Source organism: Callithrix jacchus, chromosome 16 (genome assembly GCF_049354715.1).
Source record: "Callithrix jacchus isolate 240 chromosome 16, calJac240_pri, whole genome shotgun sequence".
Lineage (NCBI taxonomy): Eukaryota > Metazoa > Chordata > Mammalia > Primates > Cebidae > Callithrix > Callithrix jacchus.
The window spans coordinates 77178357-77196731 of NC_133517.1; the positions used below are offsets into that span (position 1 = coordinate 77178357).

Below are 18375 nucleotides of genomic sequence, written 5' to 3' on the forward strand. Positions count from 1 at the left end.
AGACACCTAGCTAGCTGCAGGAATTTGTTTTTTCCCCATACCCCAGTGCTGCTTGGAATGCCAGCAAGACAGAACCAGTCACTGCCCTGGAAACAGGTCTGAAGCCAGGGAGCCTAGTGGTCTTGCTCACCAGATCTGACCCCCACAGAGCCCAGCAAGCGAAGATCCACTGGCTTGAAATTCTTGCTGCCAGCACAGCAGTCTGAAGTCGACCTGGGATGCTTGAGCTTGGTGGGGAAAGGGACATCCACCATTACTGAGGCTTGAGTAGGCGATTTTCCCTTCACAGTGTAAACAAAGCCATGTAGAAGTTTGGACTGGGCTAACCCCACTACAGAGCCGCAAAGCCACTGTAGCTAAACTGCCTCTCTAGATTCCTCCTCTCTGGGCAGGGAATCTCTGAAAGAAAGGCAGCAGCTCCAGCCAGGCACTTGCAGATAAACCTCCTATCTCTCTGAGACAGAGTACCTAGAGGAAGGGGTGGCTGTGGGCACAGCTTCAGCAGACTTAAATGTTTCTGCCTGCTGGCTTTGAAGAAAGCAGCAGACCTCCCAACACAGTGCTCAAGCTCTGCTAAGGAACAAACTGCCTCCTCAAGTGGGTCTTCCTGACATGTCTCCTGATGGGGAGACACCTCCCAGCAGGGGTCAACAGACACCTCAAACAGACGAGCTCCAGCTGGCATCTGGCAGGTGCCCTTCTAGGCCAAAGCTTCTAGAAGAAGGAGCAGGCAGTAATCTTTGCTGTTCTGTAGCTTTCTCTGATGATACCCAGGCAAACAGAGTCTGGAGTGAACCTCTAGCGAACTCCAGCAGGCCTGTAGCAAAGGGGCCTGACTATTAGAAGGAAAACTAACAAACAGGAAACAGTAGCCTCAACATCAACATAAAGGGCAACCACTCAAAAATGCCTTCCCAAGGTTACAAACATCAAAGAATAAAGTTAGACAAATCCATGAAGATGAGGAAATGCCACTGCAAAAAGGCTAAACATTCAAAAAATCAGCACACCTCTTCTCCTCCAAAGGATCACAGCTCCTTGCCAGCAAGGGAACTGGACAATGAGTTTGATGACTTGACAAAAGTAGGCTTCAGAAGGTGAGTAATAACAAACTCCAAGCTAAAGGAGAATATTCTAACCCAGTGCAAGGAAGCCAAGAACCTGGAAAAAAGGCTAGATGAATTGCTAACTAGAATAACCAACTTAGAGAAGAACATAAATGACCTGATGGAGCTGAAAAACACAGCATGAGAACTTTGTGAAGCATAAACAAGTATCAATAGCCAAATCAATCAAGTGGAAAAAAGACTATCAGAGACTGAAGATCAACTTAATGAAATAAAGCATGAAAACAAGAATAAAGTAAAAAGAATGAAAAGGAAAGAAAAAAGCCTCCAAGAAATATGGGACTATGTGAAGAGACCACACCAAAGTTTGATTGGTGTACTTGAAAGTGATCGGGAGAATGGAACCAAGTTGGAAAGCACTCTTCAGGATATTATTTAGAACTTCCCCAACCTAGCAAGACAGGCCAACATTCAAATTCCAGAAATACAGAGAATACCACAAAGATACTCCTTGAGAAGAGCAACCCCAAGACACATAATTGTCAGATTCACCAAGGTTCAAAAGAAGAAGCAAATGTTAAGGGCAGCCAGAGAAAAAGGTCAGGTTACCCACAAAGGCAAACCCATCAGACTAACAGCGGATCTCTCCACAGAAACTCTACAAGCCAGAAGAGAGTGGGGGCCAACATTCAACATTCTTTAAGAAAAGAATTTTCAATTCAGAATTTCATATCCAGACAAACTAAGCTTCATAAGTGAAGGTGAAATAAAATCCTCTACAGACAAGCAAATGCTGAGGGATTTCGTCACCACCAGGCCTGCCTTACAAGAACTCCTGAAAAAAGCACTAAATATGGAAAGAAAAAAACCAGTACCAGTCACTGAAAACACATACCAAATTGTAAAGACCATAGACTCTATGAAGCAACTATATCAACTAATGAGAAAAATAACCAGTTAACATCATAATGACAGGATCAGATTAACACATAACAATATTAACCTTAAATGTAAACAGGCTAAATGCCCCAATTAAAAGACACAGACTGGCAAATTGGATAAATATTCAATACCCATCAGTGTGCTGATTCAGGAGACCCATATCACGTGTAAAGACATGCATAAGCTAAAAATAAAGAAATGAAGCAATATTTACCAAGCAGATGGAAAGCAAAAAAAAAAAAAAAGGCAAGGATTACAGTCCTAGTCACTGATAAAACCAATAAAGATTAAAAAAAAACACACACAAAGAAAGGCATTACATAATGTTAAGGGATCAATGCAACAAGAAAAGCTAATTATCCTAAATATATATGCACCCAATACAGGAGCACCCAGGTTCATAAGGTAAGTTCTTAGAGACCTACAAAGAGACTTACACTCCCACACAATAATAGTGGGGGACTTTAACACCCCACTGTCAATATTAGACAGATCAATGAGACAGCAAATTAACAAGGATATTTAGGACTTCAACTTAGCTCTGGACCAAGCAGACCTAATAGACATCTACAGAACTCTCCACCCCAAATCAACAGAATATACATTCTTCTCAGCACCACATAGCATTTATTCTAAAATTGACCACAAAATTGGAAGTAAAACGCTCCTTAGCAAATGCAAAAGAATGGGAATCAAAACAGTCTCTCAGACCACAGTGCAATCAAATTAGAACTCAGGATTAAGAAACTCACTCAAAACTGAACAACTACATGAAATCTGAACAACTTGCTCCTGAATGACTACTGGATAAATAACAAAATTAAGGCAAAAATAATGAGTTTGTTGGAACCAATGAGAACAAAGACATAATGTACCACAATCTCTAGAACACAGCTAAAGCAGCATTTAGAGCAAAACTTATAGCACTAAATGCCCACAGGAGAAAGCAGAAATGATCTAAAATCAATACCCTAATCTGACAACTAAAATAACTAGAGAAGCAAAAGCAAACAAATTCAAATGCTAGCAGAAGACAAGAAATAACTAAGATCAAAGCCAAACTGAAGGAGACAGAGCACAAATAACCCATGGGGGAAAAAAAAAATCAACGAATCTAAGGCTGGTTTTTTGAAAAGATTAACTAAATAGGTAGACTGCTAGCCAGACTAATAAAGAAGGCAAGAGAGAATCAAGTAGACACAATAAAAATGATTAAGGGGATATCACCACTGATTCTACAGAAATACAAACCACCATCAGAGAATACTATAAACACCTCTACACAAACTAGAAAATCTAGAAGAAATGGATAAGTTCCTGGACACATACACCCTCCCAAGACTAAACCAAGAAGTCAAAGTCCTGAATAGACCAGTAGAAAGTTCTGAAATTGAGGCAATAATTAATAGCCTTCCAACCAAAAAAAAAAAAAAAGCCCAGGACCAGATGGATTCACAGCCAAATTCTAACAGAGGTACAAAGAGGAACTGGTACCATTCCTTCTAAAATTATTCCAAGCAATAGAAAAAGAGGGACTCCTCCATAACTGTTTTTATGAGGCCAGCATCATCCTGATGCCAAAACCTGACAGAGACACAGCAAAAAAGGAAAATTTCAGGCCAATATCCCTGATGAACATTGATGCAAATATCCTCAATAAAATACTGGCAAACCGACTCCAACAGCACATTAAAAACTTATTCACCACAATCAAGTTGGCTTCATCCTTGGGATCCAAGGCTGGTTCAACATATAGTAATCAATAAACATAACCCACCACATAAACAGAACCAATGACAAAAACCACATAACTATCTCAATAGCTGCAGAAAAGGGCTTCAATAAAATTTAACACCCCTTCATGCTAAAAACTCTCAATAAACTAGATTATTGATGGAATGTATCTGGGAAATAATAATAGCTATTTAAGACAAACCACAGCCAATATCATACAGAATGAGCAAAAGTTGGAAGCATTTCCTTTGAAAACCAGCACAAGATAAGGTTGCCCTCTCTCACCACTCCTATTTAACAGTATGGGAAATTCTGGCCAGGGCAATCAGGGAGGCAAAAGAAAGAAATAAAGGTATTCAAGTAGGAAGAGGGGAAATCAAATTGTCTCTGTTTGCAGATGACAAATTTCTAAATAATTGTATACAATTTTCTAAATAATTGTATATTTAGAAAACCCCATCATCTCAGCCCAAAATCTCCTGAAGCTAATAAGCAACTTCAGCAAAGTCTCAGCATACAAAATCAATGTGCAAAAATCACAAACATTCCTACACACCAATAACAGACAAACAGAGAGCCAAATCATGAATGAACTCCTATTCACAATTGCTACAAAGAGAATAAAATACCTAGGAATACTACCTACAAGAGATGTGACAGACCTCTTCAAGGAGAACTACAAATCACTGCTCAAGGAAATCAGAGAGGACAAAAACAGATGGAAAAACATTTCACGCTCATGGGTAGGTAAATCAATATCATGAAAATGGCCATACTGCCCAATGTAATTTATAGATTCAATGCTATTCCCATCAAGGTACCATTGAGTTTCTTCACAGAATTAGGAAAAACTACTTTAAGTTTCATGTGAAACCAAAAAACAGCCCATCCTATAGCCAAGACAACCCTAAGCAAAAAGAACAAAGCTGGAGGCAACACATTACCTGACTTCAAACTATACTACATGGCTACAGTAACCAGAACAACTTGGTATGTACCAAAACAGATATATAGACCAATGGAGTGGAAGAGAGGCCTCAGAAATAACACCACACATCTACACTCATCTGATCTTTGACAAACCTGACAAAAACAAACAATGAGGAAAGGATTCTCCATTTAATAGTGTTGGAAAACTGGATAGCTATATGCATAAAACTGAAATTGAATCCCTTCCTCACACTTTATACAAAAATCATCTCAAGATGGATTTCAAGATTTAAATATAAGACCCAAAACCATAAAAACCCTAGAAGAAAATCTAGGCAATACCTACAATTCAGGACATAGACATGGGCAAAGACTTCATGACTGAAACACCAGAAGCAATTGCAACAAAAGTCAAAATTGACAAATGGGATCTAATTAAACCAAAGAGCTTCTGCACAGCAAAAGAAACTATCATCAGAGTGAACAGGCAACCTAAAGAATGGGAGAAAATTTTTCCAATCTACCTATCTGACAAAGGGCTAATATCCAGAATCTATAAGGAACTTAAACAAATTTACAAGAAAAAAACAACCCCATCAAAAAGTGGGCAAAGGCTATGAACAGATACTTTTCAAAAGAAGCCGGTTATGTAGCCAATAAAAGTATGAAAAAAAGCTCATCATAATTTGGTCATTAGAGAAATGCAAATCAAAACCATAATGAGATACCATCTCACTCAAGTTTATGTGGCAATCATTAAAAAGTCAGGAGACAACAGATGCTAGAGAAGATGTGGAGAAATAGGAACACTTTTACAGTGTTGATGCGAGTGTAAATTAATTCAATCATTGTAGAAGATGGTGTGGCAATTCCTCAAGGATCTAGAACTAGAAATACCATTTGGCCCAGCAAGCTCATTACTGGGCATATACCCAAAGGATTATAAATCATTCAACTATAAAGATATATGCACACGTATGTTTATGCAGCACTATTCACAATAGCAAAGACTTGGAACCAACCCAAATGCCCAACAATGATGACTGAATAAAGAAAATGTGGCACATATACACCATAAAATACTGTGCAGCCATAAAAAAGGATGAATTCAGGTCCTTTGCAGGGAGTGGGTAAAGCTAGAAATCATCATTCTCAGTAAACTAACACAAGAACAGAAAACCAAACACCACATGTTCTCACACATAAGTGAGAGCTGAACAACGAGAATATATGGGCATAGGGAGAACATCACACACTGGGGCCTGTTGGCAGTGGGGGGCAAGAAGGAGGATAGCATTAGGAGAAATACCTAATGTAGATGATGGGTTGATGGATGCAGCAAACCACCATCACACCTATGTAACAAGCCTGCATGTATCCCAGAACTTAAATTATAATAATAATAATTTTTTTAAAAAAGAGTGTACTATTTGGAAAAAGGAAAGATAGGTAAAACAACTCATAGAAAACTCAATGTATAAAAATCTAAATCCCAGGGAAACAGTCATGTCAAGAATAATCAAAAATGACTATAAATCTGCTCAATATGAGTTGATGTCAATGAAAAATATAACTACTGGTTAATGAATGGTATTTTATTAAGAATAGTTCCAGTATACCATATAGAAGGCCTTTTCTGTGTGCTTTGCTTAAAAGTTTTTTTAATCATATTTCCAAGGGCAAAAGAAATTATTATCTATATTGAACTTTTATACATATCTATACATACATATGTACAAGTGCATAATGGCCTTTTATGACCCAACTTTGGTGTTCGAACAGGTTATCAAGGGAGCAGAAGAGAAGCAATATTGGAAACAATACTCAGAGGTTATTAACTTGGAGCAAGTTGTACATGGAGCAAGTTTTCAAGATAGAAAGGTCACTGAGAAACCAGTAGTGTAGTTCAGATTAACAGAGAACATTAGTTTCTGTAGATGTCAGAGTCACCAAGAAATGAGCAGTAAAGTTTGCATTTATCTCTGAAGACAGTCTCATTAGCTGTGTTAGTAACATCTGCAGAGTTTCTAGTCAGCTGAACGTATACAGACCGTTCCTACCACTTCTTCCTCAGGGTCCCCTTGAGCTGTCAGGTAGGTCACCCTAAACTGCTGCACATCGCTGTCAGAAATGTCCCATTTTACCCGCAGGCTAGAAGTGGTTTCATCACCTATAACAAGGTTTCTGATTCCCGTCTGGAAAACTGGAATAAACACAACCAACGATTAAAACACTTTTAACTCATTATATTCCAAAATGGGCCACAGAGACTACCTGTGGGGTGGCAGCAAGCATCATTGATGATCCCTGTAATAGAGATCCGTATGAGGGAAGAAGAGCTCAGCTATGGTACTTAGTGGGGAGACATGATACCTATTAGGTATCATGCAAATAAAAGTGGGATTAAGAGATGCTTACAAGATAAGACCATGGAGCCCTTAAAACTATTAGTTCTGTATATACACTAGTGAAGAGAACTGGGGAGAAGCCCTGAGACTACAAACCAGCCCATGGAACCCAACGGAAAGCATGGTCATGAGAAACTCACACTAGTGCTCTGTGGACAAGTGAGCATGGTGGGCCAGACCTTGTCGACTTCTGTGTGTAATCCAGCATCCAACACACATCCCAATCACCTGCCTCCACCCCCATTTCTTTTTTAACACACAAATCTCTCACTCAGGCTGCCTTTATCCATTCAGCCCACACAAACACTATCTTTTCTCTTAAACTTGTCCAAACTCCTTTACCCTTGTTTTCTGGCACATTCATGCTCATTTCTCAAAATGTCTGCTCTCTTATTTGCCCCATTTTTTCCCCTAATTCTCTCAAAATGTCCACTCCATTATTTGTCTCATTTTTTTCTTTTCTCTTCTACCCTATTTCCTTTTATCTATCTCTTCTCATTCTCCTTTCTTTTTATTCATGTGTTAATTCATTTAGAAAATACTCATTGAACTTTTTCTGTGTGTCAGACTGTTAGAGCTTTTGTTTCTATATAGTTATTAACTCAACAAGAATAGTAAAAGTGTCACAGAGGAGGTAGTAGATTGACATTTACCTGGCAACATTGCAGGGGAGCTACCAGGCAATGGGAAAGGGAGGGAACTTCTCACATTCAGGGCAAGGAGTTTGGGATGGCAAGAGAAAATTGGGAAGCATAGGAAATATGGTTGAGGCCAGAAAGGGAAGCAGGACCCAACCAGAAAAGACCTTGAATGCTATAAAGGAGACTTTAGAGCACAAAGAAAGGCTTGATAAAGATTAATTGAAGAATAAACGAATCAACGAAGGAGTAATGAAGTGCCGTTGATGTGTCTTAGAGAAGTAAATAAATGATATTATCAAATTGTGTTTCACCAAGTTGACTCTGACAGCCAGTTGGGAGGTATATTACAGTGAAGGAGAGAGCTAAGCTGAGAGAGGAAATAGCTAATATAGGAAAAACAATAGACCAGCCAAGTCTTAGTTACCCACAGAAATGCAAGGAAAACATGGTAAGAAAAATTCTCAAAAAGGCCAGGCATGATGGCTCATGCTTGTAATCCCAGCACTTTGGGAGGCCAAGGAAGAAGGATCACTTGAGCTCAGGAGTTAAAGACCAGCCTGGGCAACATGGCGAGACCGCATCTCTACTAAAATTCAAAACAGCCAGGTGTAGTGGCACATGCTTGTAGTCCCAGCTACTTGCGGGGCTGAGGCAAGAGGATAGCATGAGCCCAGGAAGTCAAGGCTGTGGTGGGCCTTGATCGTGCCACTGCACTCCAACCTGGATGACAGAGTGAAACTCTACCTCTAAAAGAAGAAAAGAGAAAAGAAGGGGAATTCTCAACAGAGAACAATAGAAGTCACTGAGATAAAGAGGAGGGCAAAGACCCCTGGGGAGGTAGCTACATTAACATCTCAGGTAAGGTGCTTGAGCATTCAAGACAAAGATGAAACAGGCAGAGTGATGTATCAGTGAGATCAATTGACTAGGAGACCCATGGGCATTTAGGGGCAAAGAAGATGCTGAGAAGCTCGGAGAGGAGTGAAATTTGAACCAGTGTGCCAAAGAAGGAAGGGAGGGTCATCTCTCTTCCTGATTGATAATAAATAAAACCAAGATCACATAGCATCTGTTTACATAAAAATTTTAAAGTGGGGAAACGGGCTGCTATTTGACCTTACCTGAAGTCACAGGTGTGGTAGGCACTACGGTTGTAGCTGGTTCTGTCCAAACACTATCAACTAAAAACAACATATTACTTTAAAATGCTGTAAAAATAGTAACTGTCCATTTGTAGATAGCATTTTGTAGCTTTCAAAGAACATTTCACCTGTATTATCTCACTTGCTTGCCACAACAAACACGACTATGGTTAGAAGACCAAAGAAGTGAATTATAAGTAAGGCAGACATATCTGTTCCACAGATAAGGAAACTGAAACCTTTATTCATGTTAAAGTTTCTCATTACAGATACCAGGCTTCATATAAACATTTGAACTACATCTACAAAATTGTGAAACCACCCAATTACTTTGAAATAGGGGCACAGCCATGGTAATTAAGGAAAATTAGACAGTGCTGTAGACAGAGCTGTGAAAGGGCTGCCAAACAGGACCACCATGGAGTGCAATGTGCTTAGACAAGCAGTGAATCTTCTATTTCTTACAGCCACCGTGGGTATACAGCAGAATGAAGTGCAGATGTGGTGCTCTTCCCAGATCCTCTTTTTAGAGTCAACACACCCATCCACTTGGTGCTGGAACACTGCCCGCCAACAGTTCACAGCTCTGAGAACTGTCTCGCCTGAGTTCATGGCCTCTGTCAGGGGATGGCTCATCTCCAGTAATTGGAGATGCAAGGGTATGAAGTCTCAGCCCTTTTGCCTCAATTTGGAACGATTCAGAAGGGTCATCCTACCAATGGACCTTCATTATAGTAAGACTAGCTGAGGGTTCAGTTTCAACTTCTTCCCATGCCCCGTCCTGCTGTCCTCAGTTTTTTACATAAGCTTCTCCCAGCTGCACTCTCCAATAAACTTTCTGGCTGCAATTTTCTGTCTAGAATCTGGTTCCAGCGAACCCAATCTAAGACAATTTAATATGTGGTCAATACCTCATATTTCAAAAATGGAAGAGATGAATGAATCAGCAAGTAAATTTTGTACAAGATTCTTGGAACCAATATAAACTTGGAAAATTCCAGAAACTCTTTAACATGTTGGCCCCAGGTTTATTTGTTTGACAATCTATTCGTTTGTAAATTATTTTACCTATCCATGCATACATCCATTCATCTATCCATTCATCCATACATTCGATGGGTATTTTTTCTACAGTTAACATATACCAAATACTGCGCTAAGTCCTGGGGAATATAATGGTGAGCAAAACACATATGGTCCCTGCTTTCATGGTGATCATAGTCTAGGAAACTAAGATGCTTTATATACTGGTTTCACTGAAGGTGAGGATATATGAAGAATTCTGGGGGACAAAGAGAAATTGAAGCTTCCATAGCCAAGGAAGCAGATGGGGAGGGAAATGGATGGAGTAAAGAGGGATTGTGAGAGCAGGTGACATGCATTGTGGCCAGACCAAGACTTACGTGTGGTCCCGACAGCAGTCACCACCTCACTCTCACTTCCATCATCAAGTACGGCCAATAATGAAACTTCATACTCCGTACCGGGCTCCAGGCCTTCAATAACATATGAATCCTGCTCTTCTTTTAAGGCAACCTGAAATGTATTTTGGTGCTTAGTAACTATCCTTATTTGAAAAAGAAAAGAAAAATGTTATTCTGAGCATAAGCAAGAAACAACCAATCAAAAAGAACTCCAAGGCTACTGAAGTCCATTTTAAGATTGAGCCAGAGACTTTATTTCTTTCAATCCCCTCAGCAAATAAATTACTAATATTGTAAAAGTGACATTTTAAAGTTGTATTAAATATCATTTATTAAAGTCAAGGAATCTGAAAATATATAAAGTATATAACTAAAGCTCTGGCAACAATACATGATAATATTAGGAAAATCATATGATTTGATATTTCTAAAACTCTAAGCCATGTAAAATAATAATTACTTCTGGGATTCTTAATATATTTTAAAGTGAAGACCAACTCCAGCAGCAGTAGGTATTTACTAATGCTCCGGATTAATTTTCAGTCTGTTTCAGACAACTCACCTCCTCAGTTTTCCCCCCATAGACTGGAATCCACATCAATTTGTGTAGCCCTTCATCAGCTGAGAGAGGATGCCAGGTCACCCTAAAACTGTCTGTCGTCACCTCATCAATTTCTAAGTATTGCTGGGCTGGAACTTCCTCTGTAAACCAAGGAAGGAGATTTTGTTAGGGAAATGAGAAGTCAAGAAAGCCAAAACCCAAGTATCTCCCAGGGGTGTAGAAGACTCTTTGAGGAATCTTTTGCTTCAGGAAAACACAGGGAAAAAGGGAAATCAGGGCCCATCAGTCTAGGCTAGCCTTCCATTTCTGTTTCCAGCATTCACCAATATTATAAATTAGGGAAACCATGAAAATAACAGATCTTAAAACTTTTCCAGTAATTTCCAAAACTCAGCTTTTCTACTTGGCTGTTTTCATTAACTATAAAAAGCAGGAGTGCCATATTCATTTAAAAAAATAATAATATTTTCCAAGTATCTTGAGGAAATTAATAAAACAGTGCCCTAGGGGCCTAAGAAATCTTCTCTTTTAATTCTATTTACTTTAGTGGCTAAATTGCTCCCTGGTATTAATCCTGGAAAAGAACCTTCAATCTTTTAACTTATACATATGGTGGTCATCAGAAATGAAATCCAGTTGATCAGGCCTTCCACTGTTTCAGAGCTTACACACTTCTGGGATATACAAGAGAAAGTATAACACCCAACTGCATCCAAAATAGATTGTCAAAGAATTGATTTTTATTCTTTGAAGTCAGGCTTTTTCTAAAACAAAAAACAAACAATCTTTTGATGAGACACCATGAGAATCCCAACTAGAATTAGCCTTCTGGAGATTTTGTTAAATTACTGAATTTTTCCATGAACATTATTTCTCAATTCAGTTTCTTTCTCGTCTCTCTCCTAATTATCTTCTCATCTCCTCAGTAAAGACTACATTTGTTTCCAAGTGCAATCCATGGTAAATTCAGAAAACAAACATTAGAATTGTTGCAACCAAGAGACAAAAAATGGCTATAGGTTACATACAGAAAATAAAAATAATATATTCATGTCTTATATTTAATTTTAGCGTTTAAAATATTATTTATTGGTATATGAAAATTTCAGGGTCCAGAAAATCATCATTGGCTACAGACTGATGTATTAAGCTAAATCGTATGAAACTCTCTGTTTTGTAGGTCAAAAACTGTTGGATATCAGCAACTTTGGAAATTCCACTTAACACACATAATCATTTAAATGGAAGAAGGATGTAGAAGTTTTACACTAAGGAATGAAAGTAGAAAGTGTAAAATTAGGAAGAAGAAAACATATTTTTAAAAAACTGAGACCTTTTAAGTTTAGATAGTCTAAAGTCTCTCTTCCTTGATTTGATAAAAAATAAGCCAGTACATGTATTCGTCATCTGATTGTTCATTTGTTAATGATAACACATAAAAGAAATAAAAATTAAAATGCAATCTCTTCAAAATCACAACTAAAGAAGGTGCTTTGGGTTCTGGTTTCTATATATTAATAGCTACTCTCGAAACCCTTCAAAACGTAATGAGGCTGCTTACCTGTGGTAAAAACTCCAGTCAGAGGCTCTGACTGTCCTTCATCATAGATGGAGAAAATAGCAACAGTATACTCAGTGAGGGGTGTCAAGCCTTTCAGAGGGAATGTTGTAATAGGATCAACTTCAACCTGTCAAAGAAAGGCGTCATCATAATGGCTCTATATAATGCTCTCTAGGTCCAGGATTCATGTCATTATCGTCTGCAGGTCGCTTGGCTGACAACAAAGCTATAAATACTGTAAAATGAATTACTGAATTATAAACACAGCCAGTTTATATATACACGTTTCTGGTCAGTTAATTCTCAGGACAACTTTGCAACAATATTCTTTTCATTCATTCCAGATACGAAGTGCAGACAATTTAAGAGGCTGATATAAATACAGATAATATTTCCAGCTAGATCTGCTAGTAGCAGCCAGTTTTTTGCTTCACTGCCTGGGCTCTTCTGTCCTCATAGGTAAGTAATACATGATAACTCCTGTAAGAGTTGTACAGGTAAGCAACGATGGTGGAAAAGAATCAGGGAACATTAATACTAAAGAAAGTGGTAAATATTTGAAACATTCCTCTATCTTCCACAGAAAGACATATTTGGTGAAAATATGTCTCTTGGCCATCATAATCTGGGGTACCACCTTTTCTTTCTGCCATATTCTGGTGGCCTCCTGGGCTCCAGCCACACTGGCCTCCTTTAAGGCCCTTGCTTTTCCCACCTCAAGGCCTTAGCACATGCAGTTCACACTGTCGGTGACCCTATTCCCCAGCTCTTGTCAAAATTAAGCCTTCTTTCTTTATCACGATTATGCTTAAATATCATCTCCTGAGAGGAGGTTTCTCTTTCCACCTATAAGTAGGCTTATTCTCTGACAAGTTGCCTTGTTGTTTCCTCCTTGGCACCAATGGCAACCTGACATTACTTGATTTACCTACATATTTATTGTCTGTCTCCTGCATAGAGTATAAGCTCCTTGAGGGCAAGATCTTGTTCAGTTTCTTCACCACTGTATGATGAATTGTATTTTTTTTTTAGTGACTAGAATAAGTAAATTAAAATGAAGGGGGCTGAGCGTGGTGGCTCACACCTGTAATCCTAACACTTTGGTAGGTCGAGGTGGGCAGATCACAAGTTCAGGAGACTGAGACCATCCTGGCCAACATGGTGAAACTCCATCTCTACTAAAATAGAAAAAATTAGCTGGGCATAGTGGTGCATGCCTGTAGTCCCATCTACTCAGAAGGCTGAGGCAGGGAAACCTCCTGAACAGGAGGCAGAGGTTGTAGTGGGCCGAGATAGCACCACTATATTCTAGGCTGGGGACAAAGCAAGACTCCGTCTCAAAAAAAAGATGAAGGTACCAAAAAACTACTTCTTAAAAGAGGTGAGAAAGGTCTCCTCTAGACTATAGGGCCAGTCCAGAAGCCATACACATCTCTAAAGAATCAACTGTAGGTCAAAAAAGAGTGCTAACCCTGAAAAAAAAAAAAGAGCTATCATTCTACTATTTCATTGTACTGTACTGAGCCACTCTTGTGGAGAGGGCCAGTGAATCCCAGCCTTCTTGGACACTCTAGTTGAGGTGCCACACATGGGCGTGAAGTCATCCTAGAAGTTCTGGTCCAGCCATACTCCCAGATGAATGCATGAATCACCTCCACTGATACCACATGGCAGAGCCCAGCTGTCCCTGCTGAGTTCTGCTGCATATTCCTGGGCTGTATTTTAAGCTGGAGTGTTGGTTCCACAGCAACAGTCAACTGAATATATGGGTTATCTTCTTCTGCATCAGGGATTGATAACATTATAGGTCATTTTTAGCACTTACTGTTTACTGCAGCCTGCGAATTGTCTGCATGCTTTATACACATTCACTTATTTAATCCTTATCACAATCCTGTAGGGGAGCTAATTATTACTCCCAATTTGAAAATGGAAAAAATGAAATTCCAAAAATTAAGGAACTTGCCCAAGAAGAAAACAGTTAGTACACGAGACTTAAACACAGGCATTTCAGGCTCTAAATCCTATGCTCTTTAACACTATTTAAATATGGATTCATTATTTAAGCTCAGAGAAAATACAAATCCATGTTAAAAAGGTGAGTTCAAACATATTTTCCTAACTGCTAGTTACATATTGCTTTCTGTTGTTTTGAATGGTCATGGCTGAGATTTATTGAGCACTTACAGAGTCAGGGGCTCGATAAACACTGTCTTACTTACAGTCTCTCCCACTCACCTTCACCCACCAAATCCTTGGTGCTTTTACAACTATTATCTGAAGGAAAATCTGAGGCCTAAACAGCTTACCTAACTTGCCCTGACCCATAAAACTGTTAACTAGAATGTCTAGTTAGGTCTTGACCTTGTTTCTAAGTTTCAAATCTGTGACAAACAAGATGTCAAACATACACAAAAGCAATTAAAATCTAGGTACTAAATTCTCAGGTACACCAAATGGGAAAAAGGATTAAAAAGAGAAATGGGCGTGTGTGTGTGCATGTGTATGTGTGTGTGTGTATCTGTTAAAAAAGGATGTTGTTTATTAAATATTTGATGCTGTATTTGATGTCTGTATTTTACATAATTTTAGCATTGATTATTTTATTTCATCAAATGAAGACCTTTAGGCATCATTTATTTATATTAGTTAAAATATTACGTTTTAAACAATTAGTCCCAGAACTGATTTTTCTGGTGCTGTTTTAAGAAGTAAAAGAAAACTTTGAGGAAACAATAATGAATAACCATGATCTCATTGTTATGCAACTATTTCTGAGAATTATTCTCAACCAGACTAGCTAAAAGTTTAACTTCAGCCTAATTTTGGAAGGGATGTAGAAAAAGGCCCTGGTGAAGAACAAGGGATTTGGGCTCAACTCCAGGATCTATTGCTGAGTCACTGCTGTTAGGAACTGGCCTCTCAAAATCCAAAAACTGTGGTCTTTGTATTTATAAAACTCAAATGGTAGCACTTAATTCTCTATCATGTTTTTGTACTTCCAAAATCTTTTCACAGTAAATGCTACCTGAGGTGACTGCTGTCCTTAGTTTGACAAGTCATGCTTTGTCAGTATTTGGTTCTGTAAGGATTACACAAGGTACTCTCTTTAGAGCAGTGTACCTCGTGTAATCCTTACAGAACCAAATCCTTACAGAATCAAACAGTGCCTGGCTCATGGGAAGCACTCAACAAATGTTAGCCACCATTATCATCATCACCATCATTATGATCATCGTCATCATCATCAACATCATAATCACCATAATTATCATCACCATCACCATCATCACCATCACCACCATCATCATCACCACCATCACCACCATCATCACCATCATCACCATCACCACCATCATCACCATCATCACCATCACCACCATCACCACCACCATCATCATCATCACCATCCCCATCATCATCACCATCATCACCATCATTATCATAGTGTCAACATCATCATCAACATCAACATAGACATTTGTTGAAATACTTGTTTCATTTTTCTTCCTGGGTCTCCAAAAAGTTGAGGAGAGGGGTAATGTAGAAAAGAAACAGAGGGAATAAGAGGAAGTGAGAGAAGGAAGATGAGAGGAAGTAAAGCAGAAAAATACTGAGTGTAAAGCAAAAGCATTTATAATCAATTGCATGTTAGGTACTAAATAGATTTTAATTGAGGCATTTTACAGTTCATTCCAGAATGTTTTTTGAGGATTTCTTAAAAATCCAATTGTTACATTGTCTATAAATAGAAGCTTAAATTCATAGAAATTAAAGCAAAATCTAATAGAAATATTCATCCTTAAAATTATATATTTTAAAATTAGGTAAAGTAATACTTCACTTTAATGAAAGATACTTATCCAGCAAGCTCAAGTATCTATAGAATGGCTATGAATTAAGAAATGAGAAAACACACACACACACACACACACACACGCTCACTCACATTCACACTCACACACACACACAGTCAAAACAGGTGTTACAAAATCCATGCATGGCTTATGCTTATGCATTTGACTCACAAAATTTTCTGAAATCTTCATTCATAGTTCATTTTCTCATATTTTAAGTTCAGTTTTACCAAACATAGCTTTTTAATTTTCCAGAAATAGCTAATTCTAGCAGCTTCCCCTGGATTGAAAAACACAACCAAAAAAACCCAAACATACATTCTCAACAGATCTGTTGGTCTGGGGCTACACTTTGCAAAGACAAATAATTGAAAATAATAGAAGAAGCTACAGCAGCTGCTATGGTCTGAAAGGTTGTGTCCCCCTACAGATTCATATGTTGGTGCTCGATTCCCAATGTAGTAGTATTAAGAGACGGGGTCTTTGAGAGATGATTAGGTCATGAGGGATGAATGCCACTATTGGATAGGCCCATGGGAGCTTGTCTGCCCCTTCCACCAAGTGAGGACATAGGTAGAAAGCTCCAACTATGAGAAATACACCTGCAAATTCAGGTGCAGATGCCTTGATCTTAGACTTCTCAGCTTCCAGAACTGTGAACAATAAATTTCTGTTGTTGAGTTTCACAAGCTGGCACAGAGCCTCACTCCTGTAACTCCAGCACTTTGGGAGGCCAAGGCAGATGAATCACTTGAGCCAGGATTTGAAACCAGCCTGGAAAACTTGGCAAAACCTCATCTGTACAAGTTAGCTAGGCACAGTGGTAGGCATCTGTTGTCCCAGCTACTTGGGAGGCTGAGGTGGGATTGCCTGAGCATGTGAAGTTGAGGATGCAGTGAGTCATGATCACACCACTGCATTCAACCTAGGTGACAGAGAAGACCCTGTCTCTAAATAAATAAATAAACAAAACTTCCCCAGGAAAGGTATTTTGTTACAGAAACCAAATGGACTAAGACAACAGCTATAATTTTTATTATATATTTATAAATATAACTGATATATAAGAAAGTTTGTTTTTGTTTTATTAAAAATTATTACCAAAGGGGGATGCTCTACAATGAACAAATATTTATTGGTGAATACGGTCATGTTATTTTGATCATTCAGTGAGTCAACCGTTTTAAATTGGTATGTTTTACCTAAAAATAGAAATCACTGGTGTCTCTCCAAGAATCTTAAGATCTGGCAGACCCTGCCTGGATTTCAATCCAGCAGCAATCACTAGAAACTAAGATTGGCTGTATCTTGGATGCACACACTTCCCATCACAGCCGTCCCTAGTAACCCTATAATCGAAACTCATTGTCCATTATCACTAATCATTGGTCTTGCTTGTTATCTTTCTTTCAGGAGAGAATTACTTCTGCATTCATGTCCCCAAAACAGGAAGACAAAATATAGCCTAAGGAACCACTGCTCCCTTAGTCTGGGAGCAGTGGTTCACATCTGTAATCCCAGCACTTTGGGAGGCTGAGGTGGGTGAATCACCTGAGGTCAGGAGTTCAAGACCAGCCTGGGCAACATACTGAAAACACATCTCTACTAAAAATATAAAAATTATCTGGGCACCGTGAAGCACGCCTGTAGTCCCAGCTACTCAGGAGGCTGAGGCAGGAAAATCACTTGAATCCAGGAAGCAGAGGTTGCTGTGAGCCGAGATTGTGCCACTGCACTCCAGCCTGGGTAACAGAATGAGACTGCATATGAAAGAATATTTATTCTAAGTTAGCCTCAAGAAAAACACATGGGAGTATTTCTTTGCAGGTGTGTCTGCTTCTACAGATTTCATGGCATGCTTCACTCATTGATATTATCTGCCTCATCCTCCTACACAGTTGAATTTACAACCCTTGGGAAGGTAGTTTGTGTATTACTGGTGACAAAGAGACAGCTATAGCTTAGTGCTTTTTATTTCAATCTTTTTACCGCTCCAGGCTGCTATCTTCAAAAACAAAGCAACTCATCCATTGATTCTTCAGAATTATTTACTCTCAAGATTTACAAAGGCTTAATGGAGGATGTTGAACATTATTTCTATATGTTA

At 38.7% G+C, this 18375-nt stretch overlaps 1 protein-coding gene across 10 annotated transcripts in view; it reads right to left on the reverse strand.

Annotated features, from left to right (window-relative positions):
• Positions 1-18375, reverse strand: part of COL14A1 (collagen type XIV alpha 1 chain) — a 389701-nt gene that overhangs the window by 152366 nt on the left and 218960 nt on the right. For 5 of the 10 annotated variants that reach the window (XM_035277299.3, XM_035277297.3, XM_035277296.3 and 2 more), the window contains 5 exons: positions 12412-12538; positions 10851-10990; positions 10268-10400; positions 8844-8903; positions 6725-6876 (listed from right to left, as the gene is read on the reverse strand). In XM_035277299.3, the coding sequence (XP_035133190.3) occupies positions 6725-6876; positions 8844-8903; positions 10268-10400; positions 10851-10990; positions 12412-12538 (612 nt within the window). The remainder of the gene's footprint in view (positions 1-6724; positions 6877-8843; positions 8904-10267; positions 10401-10850; positions 10991-12411; positions 12539-18375) is intronic. The other 5 variants (XM_054246787.2, XM_078353267.1, XM_078353268.1 and 2 more) reach the window with 2 other exon arrangements.